A 17,484-nucleotide genomic window follows, 5' to 3' on the forward strand; every position below is an offset into this window, starting at 1 on the left:
GGGGTGGGTAATTATTTTTCCCAAGGGGCCACATGAGAAACAGTAAATATCTTGGAGGGCCGTGCCAATAGGCTGAACTCAACTCTGCGCCCACAGCAGTGGTATGATTTATTTAGTGCTGGTGTTTTTAGTAAAGGGATGATCAAGAAAGCAGTTAATCAGACTTAAAGCTTGAAATGCTTCATTAACAATGAACACATTCTCTGATAAAGTGCAGTTAATTCAATCTGAAATGAAATCTGTACCAATGAACTTTTATATATAAACAAGTTTATTCATTTATTAACTGTTAATCTATTAATATGATTTGTTTTTTAAATGGTCATATATAATATTTATATTGTCTAATACTACTGTATATTAAATAAATGATCATTCATAAACCACACATGTCAAACTCAAGGCTCATAACTGTATCAGGCCTCAAGATAATATTTATATCTATCAGAACTGACCCACAGGTGTTTTATGTGCGTCAGACAGGTACGTCAATTAGCTCCTCCTCCCAACTTTATTGACAAACTTGTCAGAATCTTATCAGAGAAAACTACTATAAATGACAACACCACTGCAGCTAAACACCAGTGTGTTAACATACATGCTAACATTCATTCATTCATCTTCTGTACCCGCTTATTCCTGTTAAGGGTCGCGGGCAGGGTTCGAATTACGGGGGAGCTAAGGGGAGCTCGGCTCCCCTGAAAAGGACCTGGGCTCCCCTGAAAGCCTACTTTGAGACATTTAGGGGGAGCTCTAAAACAATGTCCATTTTTGTGTCGCATATAGATTTTGATTTTATGTACATTAAGGTTCCTGAAATAAATAATAATAGTAAAATGTGTCAATGTTGTGTGTTTATTCGCTCATTATATTACTATTTCCGAACATCTGTCTCCACTAATAAATGCAATGCTGTGTTTCCTGTTGTGACCATCCATGCGTGGCGGCGCTGCACTCAAATCACTACGTTTACGTCACCACTTGAACTTCTCGCTGAGTTGGTATTTGAACGTTAGCCAAACTTCAAGTTCAAAACATAGGTACTTAATTTGTTTTTTTTGGAAAACTCTGTGGATACTACTAATAAGAATGTCAAAAAGGAAGCAACCAAACCTCGATCAATTTGGATTTACAAAACAAACGAAGAGGAGTGATGACAGCGCACCAGCTACAGCTAGCTTGCCGGTGTTACCGCCGCCGCTGAAAGTTGCTGCTAGCGACAGCACCGAGGATAGCGAGACTTGGGCGCCAGATACCACCGCTGCGACCCGCAGCGAACTCGGAGATCATGCAACACCTTTCAACTGGACAACAAAGCAATGGAGTGAGTGGAGAATCAGGAATACATGGCTCTACTCCAAAAATCAGAAGTTAGGATGTACAGTATGCATGGAGGCAAAAAGCCTGTTGCTCGCCGAAAGACCAACGGGAGTACATCTGTCAGAGGAATGGATGAATGGAGAGGTCAGCAGCGAGTCACAGAATAACCTGCGGAAAAAGATTTACAAGCATCGAGACAGTTTGGCACACAAAAGAGCGGTTGAGATTTCGGAGATGAAGGAAAAGGATGTGCTCCCAAACAAGGTGCTTGAGGTAAATGCTAATTTAATGCAAGAAACAGCTACGTCTTTCAGATCTGCTTATATGGTGGCCAAGGAAAAAATGGCCTACAAAAAGCTCCCTGCTGTAATGTCCCTTCAAAAACTTAATGGTGCAAACGTGGGAAATGTGCACAAATCGGACCATGCTTGTGCTGAAATAATCGGACATATCGCCAGTGAAATGAGAGCTAAATTTGTTTCAAAAGTAAAAGAACTGGGGTCACGAATCAGTATCACCATAGATGAGAGCACAGTTCATGGCCTGGCTTATATGATCATTTACGTGCGGTGTGACATGACAGGAACGGGGGAAGTGGACAATGTTTTTTTAGATATCGTTGAGCTTTCAGAAGGCACGGATGCCGAATTTATATACAGAAGTTTGAGGAAAAGCTTGAGACAAGCGGGACTGGATGATGAGTTTCTGGGAAAAAATCTCATCTGCATTGCAACGGATGGAGCAGCGGTACTGACGGGCAGAGTCGGCGGACTCGTCACTAAACTCAAACAAGATTTCCCCAAAGTTCAGTCTATACACTGTCTAGCTCGCCGACTTGAGTTAGCTGTCAAAGACTCACTTAAGGAAGTAGCTGGGTGTAACCAATTTGAGTTTTTTATCTCAAAACTGTATGCCCTCTATAACCAGTCATCAAAAAACGCCCGTTTGCTCCAGGAGGCAGCTACAGGTTTGAACATGCAAATCCTAAAAATAGGTCAAATCTTTACAATTCGTTGGGTGGCTAGTAGTTTTCGCACTGTGAAGGCAGTATGGAACGATTATCCCGCACTGGCACGCCAATTCAGAACAGCCATGGAAGACACATCTCGCTGTGACACAGAGAGGCAGAAATTCAAGGGCCTGCACAAACTCCTCACAAGCACGGATTTTTTGGCTGATTTGGCTTGTATGAAGGATGTCCTACGAGAACTACAAAGTCTGTCACTAAAACTGCAACGCAAACAAACATCTTTAGTTGATGCAAGTTGCCACATTCAGCAGACCATTGACGTTTTGACAGCCATGAAAGCAAGTGGAGGAAAATCCACACAAAAAGCCGAACAGCGCATATCGACTGGCCTGTTCAAAGATGTTGAGCTTTCAGAGAGCAGGCCGAAGATAAACCGTCTTCAGTTCAATCAGTCTGTAATCAACAGCCTAAAGAAGCGACTGCCCGAACCGGACCTTGTCCAGATGCTGAAACCGCTGGATAAACGCTTTTGGCCACAGCAACATAGCGCCCGTATCCTATATGGGGAAACTGAAGTTCGAGCATTGGCAAAAACACTGGGAGAACCGGCCCGATCGGCTGTCGAGGAGTTCCGGGACTTTAAATTGCAAAACAGAGCACCAGGGAAAACGCTTTTTAAACTTCAAACAGCAAGTCTGACCTACTTGCCCACCTCAGCTGAGTGTGAGAGGGGATTTTCTGCCGTGAATTCTACTGACAGCAAGTATCGCAACAAGTTACGTGAACAAAGCCTCTCCTCGCTTCTCTTCGTGGATCTGAATGGACCCCCTTTGGAGCAATTTGACCCTCTGCCTTTTGTATCATCTTGGATTAAAGCCGGTCACCGACCCTCAACATCCTGGGTTACAGGACGGAAAGCAAAGACAGAAGACCCCAGGCCTCTGTGGTCACTTCTGATTTAAGGTAAGAATCATGGAATTATTTACTTGATCTGTGCGTTTGTGAGGATTGGCCCTAATCCTATTTAATATTGATGTATTTTTTTATGATTGTTATGTGAGTTACCGTATTTTCCGGACTATAAGGCGCACCTGAATATAAGCCGCACCAGCTAAATTTTGGGGAAACTACAGATTGTGCCATATATAAGCTGCACCCGACTATAAACCGCACCCGACTATAAGCCGCTGGTGTTTTAATGTTTAATTACCGTAAGAGTTTCTTCTACCACGGAGGGGATTGTCGGTACAGAAATGACTGTTTGGAAACGCAAAGCGTCCCATTTATTTACATTTGAGAAACACAATAAAACTTTCAATCAATCGATCGATCAAACTTTCACATCTTTGACATTACAAACAGCATTCGTGCAGTGCACAAATAATACAACGGTGCGCTCCTAGCGCACTTCCTGCAGTCATAGTACCGTAGTGCAGTATAACAAAAAACAAAGCTTACAACGCTTGACGAGGCAATAACGTTAAATGGCTAAAATTAATTTGTTTGTAAAAGTGCTTGCCTGTAACACGGCAGCAAAAGTGCAGTAACCCGCTGCTCAACAAAATAACCAGCATCTTTTTCTAAAACAGCCAACACCAGTAAAGGTGCAGTAACACGGCCGTTTACTGTATCAAAATAACCAGAAAAGTCAGTTCTTAATCCTCGTGTCATCGTCTATGACATGATAGTGCGCCCCTGGTGACCGTTAGCTGTAAAAATCCATCCGCCGTTGTATAAGCCGCAGGGTCCAAAGCAAGTGACAAAAGTAGCGGCTTATAGTCCGGAATTTACGGTATTCTGTTTTTATCATGATTTGCATGATGTAAGCCTAAGCGCGGTTGATTCAGAACCGTGGACAGAGCTGTTTGCCCTAACACTGACAGCGTCTGACGCTTGCGTTTTGAAGTAAACCTATTGTTTTAAATGGCCGAACACGCACCAAAAGCGTTAAAGTCAGTCAGGGAGGATCGGAAAATAGGGCTCCCCCGAAAGCCACTTTGTAATTCGAACCCTGGTCGCGGGGGTCTGCTGGAGTCTACCCCAGCTGTGCTAACATACAGACACACTGAAAGTGACGTTAGCCAAATAACAGCAGCATATTTGACACGGTATTAGCATTAGCATGCTAACTTAGGACACCACGAAAAAAATGTTCTGTCTTCATCATCTGTCGAGAACAATTGAGAACAAACAAGCTTTACACGGGCCGGTCAAAGTCAGCCAAAGGACCGTATACGGTCCATGGGTCGTGTAATGTCCAGGTCTGTTCTACACCATGACATGTTTCATCTGGTGCCCCCCCCAGAGGCAGCTCCCCTGCATTACTGTGTCCTAACAGCCTTTAAGCTTCATTGACTTTAACAACTAACAGTGGACATTTTCTACAGTTTCTGATACAAACACTCGTCTTGAACTAAAGGACATTTACAGATTTATGGAGGAAAGTTCTGGATGAACATGAATTAGATTCAGTTGGTGATTAAACATATCAGATCTACAACAGTAACAGACAGTGAACTTACTCTAGTTCCTCCAGTCTACAGTCTGGACTCTCCAGAAAACCACACAGCTGCTTCACTCCTGAATCCTTCAGGTTGTTGTTACTCAGGTCCAGATGTTTCAGATGGGAGGGGTTGGACTTCAGAGCTGGTCCCAGAGAATCACAGCTGATCTCTGACAAACTGCAGCCCCTCAATCTGAATAAAGAATAAAAGATGTAGATTAAATGATGAATAATTCAATCAGATGTGTTCAGGTTTTAAATGTGCAGCTCAACATTACTGCAGCGTTTCCCAAACTTTTTTGGCTGTGCCCCCCCTTCTATGTCCCAACCAGGTTGACACCCCCCCAATCCCCCACACCTTTAAAAACACAACCATCTTTTTTATAGCCATATTAAAGGCAGCATGTTTAATCTGCTCAAATGACCAGAACACACATAGAACAAAATAATCAGCATCACAACAATGAGCTCTCACATTTGAATTAAAGTCAAACACTAACATTTTCAATAGAATGGAACAAATTTAGCACAAGCTTCCACTTTAAAGAGCAAAGAGGATGATGACAGGCTCAGGATCAGAGGCAGAAAGCAGATCAGTTGGAGGAAATGTTAGAAGATTTTCAGACGCCTTCAACTAAAATTGCAGCAACTTTAAATGAGCGTGGAGCTAACACAACCCGTCATCATAGCACAGCGGTTATGGAAATAAAATGACAACGCCAGTCATTTGAATGAAACTGTAATAAAGTTCCACACGAGCCACAACATCAATAACAAAGAGCATAGGCTCAGGAAGAGATAAAACAAGAGGATCCATGTGAGGATGTTAAAGAGCAGAGCAGGTGGCTCAGCTTGGTGTGCATACACAGTAGTGGTGGGTGGATCCATCCAGGTATCCATCAATATTGATACCAACGTTGCTATCAATATTGATGGATACCAATGTAATGAGATGGATCCTTCAGTTTCACTTTCTCTCTTGTTTCATTAAAGAGGCTGTAACCTGACTGTGTTTGTCTAAATGCTGCTGCTGTCCCAGAGCAGAGCAGGCTCACTCTGCTCCTCCTCCTCCTCTCCTGTGTTTGTTGTACCGTCACGTGACTCAGCGGCGCCAGGTAACCAAGCTCCGCCCACCACTACCTGCCAGGCCCGGCCAGCAGCAGAGCATTACACACAGCACAGAGACGGAGCAGGAGAATGGCAGAGAGGAAGAGGAGCGACAGCAAGTTGGACTATTTGGAAAAAGGCTGGAAGATACAGTGGTAACACAACAAACTTGTAAAAGCAGATGAAAAATCATGGACAAGAAAACGCAGAGCTACAGAAACGGAGAGAGGAGGAGAAAAATCCCCCGCCCCCTGGCCCCGACAGACCCCCGAAAAGAAGAGAAGAACTAAAGGAGACAAATGTTGTCTTAGTTTTGTATTGTACTTCCTAAACATACATGCTACTAGAACAAAATCATTTGTTTGACATGTTTATAATATTTGTTGTGGACTGATCATTTTGTACACTTTGTTTATTTAAGAGAAAAATCCAGAAAGAAGTTCAATGAAGGGAGAGATTTACTTTATAATTGTATTGTAGTTTCTGAACACTCTGTCTGAAAAAGAATTTCTTTTCATTTGTTCTCAAGTGATAATTTTGTTTCTGAAGAAAAACTTTTATTGTGATAATAAAGTATTTTTTACTTACTTTTCATTTTTCATTAACTTTGTACTAGATTTTAACTGATTAATAATCCAAAAGGCAAATCACAAAAACACTTAAAGGTCATGAAAATTCATTCATATTTAGATTGATTCAGATTGATGATGCATCCACCTTAATTATTAAAGAGTATCGGTATCAGCGATACTGGCCCTGTATTTACTTGGTATCAGATCGATACCAAATCTAGTGGTATCACACACCACTAATATACAGTGTGTAGAAGAAGATAACTTCTACTACACCATTACATGTTTCATCTGGTGCCCCCCCTAGAGGCAGCTCCCCTGCATTACTGTGTCCTAACAGCCTTTAAGCTTCATTGACTTTAACAACTAACAGTGGACATTTTCTACAGTTTCTGATACAAACACTCGTCTTGAACTAAAGGACATTTACAGATTTATGGAGGAAAGTTCTGGATGAACATGAATTAGATTCAGTTGGTGATTAAACATATCAGATCTACAACAGTAACAGACAGTGAACTTACTCTAGTTTCTCCAGTCTACAGTCTGGACTCTCCAGAAAACCACACAGCTGCTTCACTCCTGAATCCTTCAGGTTGTTGGCACCCAGGACCAGATGTTTCAGATGGGAGGGGTTGGACTTCAGAGCTGGTCCCAGTGAATCACAGCTGATCTTTGACAAACTGCAGCTCCTCAATCTGAATAAAGAATAAAAGATGTAGATTAAATGATGAATAATTCAATCAGATGTGTTCAGGTTTTAAATGTGCAGCTCAACATTACTGCAGCGTTTCCCAAACTTTTTTGGCTGTGCCCCCCTTCTATGTCACAACCAGGTTGACACCCCCCCAATCCCCCACACCTTTAAAAACACAACCATCTTTTTTATAGCCATATTAAAGGCAGCATGTTTAATCTGCTCAAATGACCAGAACACACATAGAACAAAATAATCAGCATCACAACAATGAGCTCTCACATTTGAATTAAAGTCAAACACTAACATTTTCAATAGAATGGAACAAATTTAGCACAAGCTTCCACTTTAAAGAGCAAAGAGGATGATGACAGGCTCAGGATCAGAGGCAGAAAGCAGATCAGTTGGAGGAAATGTTAGAAGATTTTCAGACGCCTTCAACTAAAATTGCAGCAACTTTAAATGAGCGTGGAGCTAACACAACCCGTCATCATAGCACAGCGGTTATGGAGATAAAATGACAACGCCAGTCATTTGAATGAAACTGTAATAAAGTTCCACACGAGCCACAACATCAATAACAAAGAGCATAGGCTCAGGAAGAGATAAAACAAGAGGATCCATGTGAGGATGTTAAAGAGCAGAGCAGGTGGCTCAGCTTGGTGTGCACCAGTAACGTACGCTGAGGTTGGTGGCTCAGATTTACTGTAGTGTGACTATCAGGACTAAGTTAGTCACTGAGAGGAGAAAGTGGAGCTCTGTCTGACACGCTGAGTCCAAGGAGGAAACATGAAACCATTACTGATATTTAAGGGCCTTTATTTTGATCCTTTTGATAACACATACTTCTTGTTATATTACTATGCAGATGGACTTGCAGGACTAAACTATGATGAACAATAGCTTAAGAGGTCAACAGTAAAACCCCTCCCCTACCTCCCCCCCTCTCTGTATCAGACAGAACAGATTGACAGGTAGGTGCAGGTGATATTCATTAGGCAATCATTCAACCCCAGTCACACCCACTGCCCCTGGTGACCAGCAGGGCTTGAGCTTAGCATTGTCCCAAGTAGCACGTGTTCTCCTAAGTTGAAAAATCTAGTAGCACACAAATCATTTTAGGGGCACGATGAAAAGTTACCAAATAATGTGTTTTTCTTTAATAAAGTGATATGAGGTCAACGAGGAGGCATTTATAAGCAAAACAAATTAAATTCATAGCTTTTTAAGTTTTAGAAGTACTGCACAGACTGAAGCTTATCTGGCCTGTGTTATAACATAGAACATTCATACAACAGGCAGGGTTCATAATGTGATTTACTGTGTTTCACTAAATTATCTTGTTTGAAGTTCACGTTGCCTGTGACATAAACGGACTTTCCAGCTGCTTCTGAGCTTTGCAGTACTTACATTAATTGGTTTTGGTAAAGGAGCCACGGGAATGTTTTCTGCCAGTCAGCATTAAACCTGTACTTTCACATTAATTGTCATATTAATTGTTGCTACAGTGTTAAAAGCTCTATTCATCTTTGCTTTTATTTTTATAAGAACAATTGGTGCACTGCACCTTTAGAACAACAGCGCTGTCTCTTTCAGAAAGACGGTAGTCTTGATTGTTGATTGTTGTTGAAGTTGTGCGTGGCTGTGGATTTATGCCGCTGAACTGAGGTCATGTTGCAAATATAAAGTAAAATAAATAAAGATGAACGTTTGTCTTGCTGTTTGTTTTGGAGTTGCAACGGATGAATGTTTTAGACTAAAATTTCAATGGCACGTGATCTACCCGCACTACCTTCGAGATCTACCGGTAGATCGCGATCGACGTAATGAGCCCCTCTGCCTTTAACCGCCTTCCGCAGCACGTCACCAACCACGCTCTCTACCTGTAAATCACCTATTATTATTTTTTCAGCTGAGGCTGCATTCAAGAGCACAACCGGCCTCAACCTCCAAATGTCAGCAACACATCATAAAACATTTATTGAACGGTAAAATTCGGTAGTCGCACACGCGCTACTAATTGCATTTCACAATTCACACTGAACTATTTTTTAGCAGCATTTGCGACGAGGTGCTCGCACTGTGGAGCCCTGGTGACAAGTGACAAACACATCCCTGCCTCTACATTTACAATCATGAACCCAATGAAACAGCTTCAATTCTCCATCAGTTGGCTGCTTTCACACTAACTGGTTACGTTTCATATCTCAATGAGGATTCTTTACACAGGTATAAGGTTCATATCTGGACAAAGGACCAATGTCAATCTACAGCAGTTAAGAGACAGAATGCTCCTCCTGGAACCGTCACCTTATCGTGGTGGAGGAGTTTGAGTGTCCTAATGACCCTAGGAGCTATGCTGTCCGGGGCAATTTGCCCCTGGTAGGGTCTCCCAAGGCAGACTGGTCTTAGGCGAAGGGCCAGACAAAGAACGGTTTAAGAAGACCCTTCATGAGAAATAAGAAGAAGAGACTGTGTACCCGGCCCAGAGGGTTACCGGGGCCCCACCCTGGAGCCAGGCCTGGGGCTGGGGCTCGTGGGCAAGCGCCTGGTGGCTGGGCCTTCGCCCATGGGGTCCGAAGATGGGGTCCCGAAGGGGAGACATGGGCTCGCCTCCCTGTAAGCCCACCACCCGCAGGAGGATTATGAAGGGTCCGGTGCTGTGTGGATCGGGCAGCAGACCAAGGCGGGGGCCTTGGCGGTCCGATCCTCGGTTATGGAAGCTGGCTTTTGGGACATGGAATGTCACCTCTCTGGCGGGGAAGGAGCCGGAGCTTGTGGAAGAGGTTGAGCGCTATCGGCTAGATATAGTCGGCCTCACCTCGACACATAGCGTCGTGTCTGCAACCCAAGTCCTTGAGAGGGGTTGGACTCTCTTCTTTGCTGGAGTTGTTCCAGGTGAGAGGCAGAAGGCCGGGGTGGGCTTTTTGCTTGCCCCTGGACTATCCGCCTGTACGTTGGGGTTCTCCCGGGTGGACGAAAGGGTTGCTTCCCTCCGCCTTCGGGTCGGGGGACGGGTCCTGACTGTTGTCTGCGCATATGCGCCGAACAGCAGTTCAGAGTACCCGCCCTTTTTGGAGGCCCTAGGACGGACGCTGGATGGCGCCCCAACTGGGGACTCCATTGTCCTGCTGGGAGACTTCAACGCTCATGTGGGCAACGACAGCGTGACCTGGAGGGGCGTGATTGGGAGGAACGGCCTGCCTGATCTGAACCCGAGCGGTGTTCAGTTATTGGACTTCAGTGCGAGTCGCAGTCTGTCCATAACTAACACCATGTTCGAACATAAGGTTGTTCATCGGTGCTCTTGGCACGGCCTAGGTCATAGGTCGATGATTGACTTTGTAGTCGTATCATCTGACCTGCGACTGTATGTTCTGGACACTCGGGTAAAGAGAGGAGCAGAGCTGTCAACTGATCACCACCTGGTGGTGAGTTGGATCAGATGGCAGGGGAAGACGCCACGCAGACCTGGTAGGCCCAAACGAGTAGTGAGGGTCTGCTGGGAACGCCTGGTGGAAGAACCTGTCAAGATGGTCTTCAACTCTCACCTCCGGCAGAGCTTCAACCGCGTCCCGGGGGTGGTGGGGGACATTGAGTCCGAATGGGCCATGTTCCGCTCCGACATTGTGGAGGCGGCTGTTGTAAGCTGCGGCCGCAAGGTCGCTGGTGCTGGTCGCGGCGGTAACCCCCGAACCTGTTGGTGGACACCGGAGGTGAGGGGAGCCGTCAGGCTGAAGAAGGAGGCCTACAGGGCATGGCTGGTCTGTGGGTCTCCTGAAGCAGCTGACCGGCACCGGATGGCCAGGCGGTCTGCAGCAAGGGCAGCCGCTGAGGCAAAAACTCGGGCGTGGGAGGAGTTCGGTGAGGCTATGGAAGAAGACTATCGATCGGCTCCGAAGAGGTTCTGGCAAACCGTCCGGCACCTCAGGGGTGGTAGGCGGCAACACGCTCACACTGTTCTCAGTGTGGGTGGTGAGCTGCTGACATCAACTGGGGATATCGTCAGGCGGTGGAAGGAATACTTTGAGGAGCTCCTCAATCCCACCAACACGTATTCCATAGAGGAGACAGAGCCAGAGGGCCTGGGGTGGGATCGTCCAATCTCTGGGGCAGAAGTCGCCGAGGTAGCGAAACAACTCCGCGGCGGCGGAGCTCCGGGATCTCAAGGGTCTGGATGTTGTAGGGCTGTCTTGGTTGACACGCCTCTGCAACATTGCGTGGACATCGGGGGCAGTACCTCTGGAGTGGCAGACCGGGGTGGTGGTCCCCATCTTTAAAAAAGGGGACCAGAGGGTGTGTTCCAACTATAGGGGGATCACACTCCTCAGCCTCCCCGGCAAGGTCTATGCCAGGGTGCTGGAAAAGAGGGTCCGGTCGATGGTTGAACCTCAGATCGAGGAGGAACAATGCGGTTTTCGTCCCGGGCGTGGAACCATGGACCAGCTCTTTACCCTCTCTAGGGTGCTGGAGGGGAGATGGGAGTTTGCCCAACCAGTCCACATGTGTTTTGTGGATCTGGAGAAGGCTTACGACCGTGTCCCCAGAAGCATCCTGTGGGGGGTGCTCCGGGAGTATGGGGTGGATGGTCCCTTACTAAGGGCCATTCAGTCCCTGTACCAAAGGAGTGCGAGTCTGGTCCGTGTAGCCGGTAGTAAGTTGGACCTGTTCCCAGTGAGGGTTGGACTCCGCCAGGGCTGCCCTTTGTCACCGGTTCTGTTCATAATTTTTATGGACAGAATTTCTAGGCGCAGCCGGGTGGGGGAGGATATCGTGTTCGGTGATCGGAGGATCTCGTCTCTGCTTTTCGCGGATGACGTGGTCCTCTTAGCTTCATCGAACAACGACCTCCAGCTCTTGCTGGGGCGGTTCGCAGCCGAGTGTGAAGCGGCTGGGATGAAGATCAGCACCTCCAAGTCTGAGGTCATGGTCCTCGGTCGGAAAAGGGTGGATTGCCCACTCCGGGTCGGGGAGGAGATCCTGCCTCAAGTGGAGGAGTTTAAGTATCTCGGGGTCTTGTTCACGAGTGAGGGTAGGAGGGAGCGGCAGATCGACAGGCGGATCGGAGCGGCATCTGCAGTGATGCGGATGCTTAACCGGTCCGTCGTGGTGAAGAGAGAGCTAAGCCGAAAGGCGAAGCTCTCAATTTACCGGTCGATCTACGTTCCAATCCTCACCTATGGTCATGAACTTTGGGTAATGACCGAAAGAATAAGATCGCGAATACAAGCGGCCGAAATGAGTTTCCTGACGAGAAGAAACTGCTCGTTGCTATCTGTGGATTATCACGTCAACTTAATCGAGTTGCTGCCGAGATGAATGAGCAGTTAACTCAACTCAGCGATTCGGTAAACTCCAGGTTGCTGTCCATAGATGATAAGTTGGCTGCTCTGGAGACGAAAAACTGTGCGGGAGAGACTAACTCTAGGAAGAGAAGATGGGTGCACAATCCCAAGACTGCGGTAAGAATATGTTCGATGACTGCTAGCTAAGCTAAAAGTATCCTAGCCTAAAACCAAAGCTAAGCGTAGCCTAGTAGCCTTGCAAAAGAAAAAAGTGAGCAAAACCAATGAAAGTTGCTTTATTAAAGTGTATTTTTCTGTCTTGTAATTTACAGGAAGCAGTAGGCTACGCCGTCTTCACAACTCAGAGACCAATCGCATGCGCTACGAACCGGAGCAAGGGTAAGATTTAAGCTTAAATAATATGCTTATTAACTTATTTACTGTTTCCCCTTCCTTGTTTAATGTTACTGTGGCTTACGTTTGATTTTTATTCATACCACTCTCATTTAATTGTTTTCCAGCCGCCTGTAAGACATAGCTACTACGAGACAGTGGCCTACGCAGGAACTTCAGATATAACCAGCATGAATTTGCATCGCAGGCGGAGGCTGAAGAGTTCAGCTCGGGGTCGGTCGAGAAGAAAGAGGGTAAGACTTTTTTTGGTGACTATTTTTCAGGTGCATTGATAGATGTATTGTGTTCATATGCAGTGCATCGCACAGTACTGATTGTCTTCATTGATTGTTTTTTACAGCTGTTGGAAGCGAGACAGAGTGTGCTAGCAGAGGACGAGGTTGAACTCTGGAAGTCCGCCACCGTAGACCTGATGTCTGATGAGGAAGACGGCGTTGTTGGCGGGGTGTCTGGATGGATTGTAAGAGCTCCGTCCTTTCGCAGCCCAGAGCTCTCTGAACTCTGTGCCACGCTGCAGTCCCGTTTAGAGGCGACTCCGAAGTACAGAGTCACGCACCATAGGCGTCTGCAAAACGGGCCTCCCTCAGAGAGAACGCCGCCAGCAAACAGCCAGTTAACAGAGCTGTAACTTTTGGGCTGCTCGTGAGCTACCCATATGTTGTGTGGGCAGATCCTCACTATGTACATAGTTGTGTGTTTGTTTTGATAAAGCTCTTTCTTTAATAAAGCTCTTTTTTTGCTTAAACATGGTCTTGGCAAATGTTCTTTTCCTCAATAAATTCATTCATGTCCTTGATGGTAATAATAGTGTAGTAGCCTAGGATAACAATGACATGAATATACAGCATAATAACATATCATATAAATAAATAAATAAATATATATAATATATAAATTATTATTGAGGTTTACATTTATTATGAGCCAGGGTGACCACCGGTGTGCCAACCAATCACGAGTGATTTTACTCGTTTGAAAGTTGTGGTTTCATCCAATACTGTGTAAGGACATTCAAGCCTGGCCTGACCAGGCGCGGTTTCTCTGCCAATCATGAGTGATTTTACTTGTTTGAAAGTTGTGGTTTCATCCAATACTGACTAAGGATACTCAAGCCAGACCTGGCCAGGCACGGTTTCGCTGCATTCATATGCTAATTAGAACCATTAGCGAGATCTCACACGTCATGGTTCGTTAACGACAATTTGTGGCACAGACAAACGCGACCTTCGCGGGTTGCAAATTGTCATTAACTGCCGAAAATTAGGGAGATCTCTGGGCGTTTACGGGAAAATCGCACTTTTCACCCAGTGTAATCTATTATGATTTGTTTTTTAAATGACCATATATAATATTTATATCGTCTAATACTACTGTATATCTATCTAATAATGCAAGGAACGTCTGTCTGTGTGTCACTCTGTTTGTCTGTGGCACGCATATCTCGCGAACCGTTGGCCCGATGGATTTGAAACTGGGCAGGTGTCTCGCTACGGGCACGAAGATGTGCACTGCTAGAAGAAATGTAAAATATATCGGTAAAATAGGTTTTCTCCGCTCTAATATTTCCACTACTCCGGTTGCCATGGCATCAAAAACAGCCACTTTCATAAATTCACCAAAAACGGAGAGGAAGAGGCGGAGCATGCGCACAAATCTTGAGCACTGTTTACAAATCGGCTTTAGAAGAAACCAAACTCAAGGAGAAATTATATTTTGCCCTGGTAACCCTAATAGGCTCAATATCTTCTCCAGCAGGAAAACTAGCATGTAGTCCGCCATCTATCTATAAATCAAGAAGCGTCTGTCTGTGTGTCCGTCTGTCTGTGGCACGCATATCTCGCGAACCGTTGGCCCGATTGATTTGAAACTGGGCAGGTGTCTCGCTACGGGCACGAAGATGTTTACCAAAACCAGCCAACACAAAGACAGCTTCTTTCCCCAAGCAGTCACTCTGTTGAACACTATTTATTTATTTGTAAATGTACATAGGCTACTGTATTTCTGATTCTGATTCTACATTTGTATTTTGTATGTTACTATGTGTATATACAATTAAAATCACCAGTAAAAACATTACAATTAATGTCTTTGTGGGGAGGAGACATGGGTCACGACAATGGTCACAACTGAAAAATCTTCTTCAGCTCCCACTATAGGAATACATACTTCCGACGGGCACTGCACTAGTTAAATAAATGATCATTCATAAACCACACATGTCAAACTCAAGGCTCATAACTGTATCAGGCCTCAAAATAATATTTTAGATCTATCAAAACTGACCCACAGGTGTTTTACATGCGTCAGGCAGGTACGTCAATTAGCTCCTCCTCCCAACTTTATTGACAAACTTGTCAGAATCTTATTAGAGAAAACTACTATAAATGACAACACCACTGCAGCTAAACACCAGTGTGTTAACATACATGCTAACATACATTCATTCATTCATTCATTCATCTTCTGTACCCGCTTATTCCTGTTAAGGGTCGCGGGGGTCTGCTGGAGTCTACCCCAGCTGTGCTAACATACAGACACACTGAAAGTGACGTTAGCCAAATAACAGCAGCATATTTGACACGGTATTAGCATTAGCATGCTAACTTAGGACACCACGAAAAAAATGTTCTGTCTTCATCATCTGTCGAGAACAATTGAGAACAAACCAGCTTTACACGGGCCGGTCAAAGTCAGCCAAAGGACCGTATACGGTCCACGGGTCGTGTAATGTCCAGGTCTGTTCTACACCATTACATGTTTCATCTGGTGCCCCCCCTAGAGGCAGCTCCCCTGCATTACTGTGTCCTAACAGCCTTTAAGCTTCATTGACTTTAACAACTAACAGTGGACATTTTCTACAGTTTCTGATACAAACACTCGTCTTGAACTAAAGGACATTTACAGATTTATGGAGGAAAGTTCTGGATGAACATGAATTAGATTCAGTTGGTGATTAAACATATCAGATCTACAACAGTAACAGACAGTGAACTGACCCCAGTTTCTCCAGTCCAAGGCCACACAGCTGCTTCACTCCTGAATCCTTCAGGTCGTTGTAACTCAGGTCCAGATGTTTCAGATGGGAGGGGTTGGACTTCAGAGCTGGTCCCAGAGAATCCCAGCTGATCTCTGACAAACTGCAGCCCTGCAATCTAAATAAAGAATAAAAGATGTAGATTAAATGATGAATAATTCAATCAGATGTGTTCAGGTTTTAAATTTGCAGCTCAACATTACTGCAGCGTTTCCCAAACTTTTTTGGCTGTGCCCCCCCTTCTATGTCCCAACCAGGTTGACACCCCCCCCAATCCCCCACACCTTTAAAAACACAACCATCTTTTTTATAGCCATATTAAAGGCAGCATGTTTAATCTGCTCAAATGACCAGAACACGCATAGAACAAAATAATCACCATCACAACAATGAGTGTGTGATCCCAACCTGCTTCAAGAAGTCCATAACAGTCCCTGTCCCAAAGAAACCACACCCCAGCAGCTCCAATGACTTCAGGCCCATAGCCCTCACATCTGTGGTGATGAAATGTTTTGAGAGACTGATCAAGACATTCATCACGTCCACACTGCCCACCACCCTGGATCCACTACAGTTTGCATACAGGCCGGACAGATCTACAGATGACGCCATAAACCTCCTCCTCCACAAGACTCTATGTGAGAGTGCTGTTTGTTGACTACAGCTCAGCATTCAATACCATAGTCCCCTCCAGACTGGCTGCTAAGCTGCATGACCTGGGCCTGGACTCCTCCCTGTGCAGGTGCTCAGCCCTCTGCTGTACTCGCTGTACACACACGACTGCGAGGCCACTTCAGACTCCAACATCATCATTAAGTTTGCTGACGACACCGCTGTTGTAGGACTAATCTCCCACGACGACGAGACAGCCTACAGGAGGGAGGTGTCCCACCTGGAGGACTGGTGCAGGGAGAACCACCTCCTGCTGAACGTCAGCAAAACAAAGGAACTGATTGTGGACTTCAGCAGGAAACAACAGAGGGACTTCCATCCACTTTTTATCTGTGGCTCTGAGGTGGAAAGAGTGGACACTTTCAGATACCTGGGAGTGACCATCTCACAGGACCTGTCATGGACTCACCATCTGAACACCATCGTGAAGAAGGCCAGACAGCGTCTCTACCTCCTCAGACGCCTCAGAGACTTTAAGCTCCCTCTCAAGGTGCTCAGAAACTTTTACACCTGCACCATCGAGAGCATCTTGTGTGGGAGCATCACCACCTGGATGGGAAACTGTACTAGGCAGGACGTCCTGGCCCTCAAGAGGGTGGTCCGTTCAGCGGAGCGGACCATCAGAACCCCCCTCCCCAACCTGCAGGACATTTACACCAAACGTTGCAGGTTAAGGGTCACAAAGATCCTGAAACAGCCCAGTCAGCCCGGACACTCTCTCTTCTCTCTACTGCCATCAGGCCGGCGTTTCCGATGCCTGAGGACAAAGACTGAGAGGCTGAAGAAGAGTTTTTATCCCCATGCCATCCGCCTGCTCAACTCTGAGCCTTAACTGGACTTAAATACCACTGCACTTTATTCATGTAGCTGCTTAATATTTAACACTGTAAATTTATGTACATATACTACC

General features: G+C 45.5%; 1 protein-coding gene across 12 annotated transcripts in view; it reads right to left on the reverse strand.

Annotated features, from left to right (window-relative positions):
* LOC311503223 (uncharacterized protein) overlaps positions 1-17,484 on the reverse strand; it is a 101,590-nt gene that overhangs the window by 16,074 nt on the left and 68,032 nt on the right. For 9 of the 12 annotated variants that reach the window (XM_084565811.1, XM_084565817.1, XM_084565812.1 and 6 more), the window contains 3 exons: positions 15,865-16,020; positions 6,997-7,170; positions 4,813-4,986 (listed from right to left, as the gene is read on the reverse strand). In XM_084565811.1, coding sequence (XP_084421937.1) covers positions 4,813-4,986; positions 6,997-7,170; positions 15,865-16,020 — 504 coding nt within the window. The remainder of the gene's footprint in view (positions 1-4,812; positions 4,987-6,996; positions 7,171-15,864; positions 16,021-17,484) is intronic. The other 3 variants (XM_084565808.1, XM_084565807.1, XM_084565814.1) reach the window with 2 other exon arrangements.

This window comes from Chelon labrosus (genome assembly GCF_963514085.1).
Source record: "Chelon labrosus genome assembly, chromosome: 18".
Taxonomy (NCBI): Eukaryota; Metazoa; Chordata; class Actinopteri; order Mugiliformes; family Mugilidae; genus Chelon; species Chelon labrosus.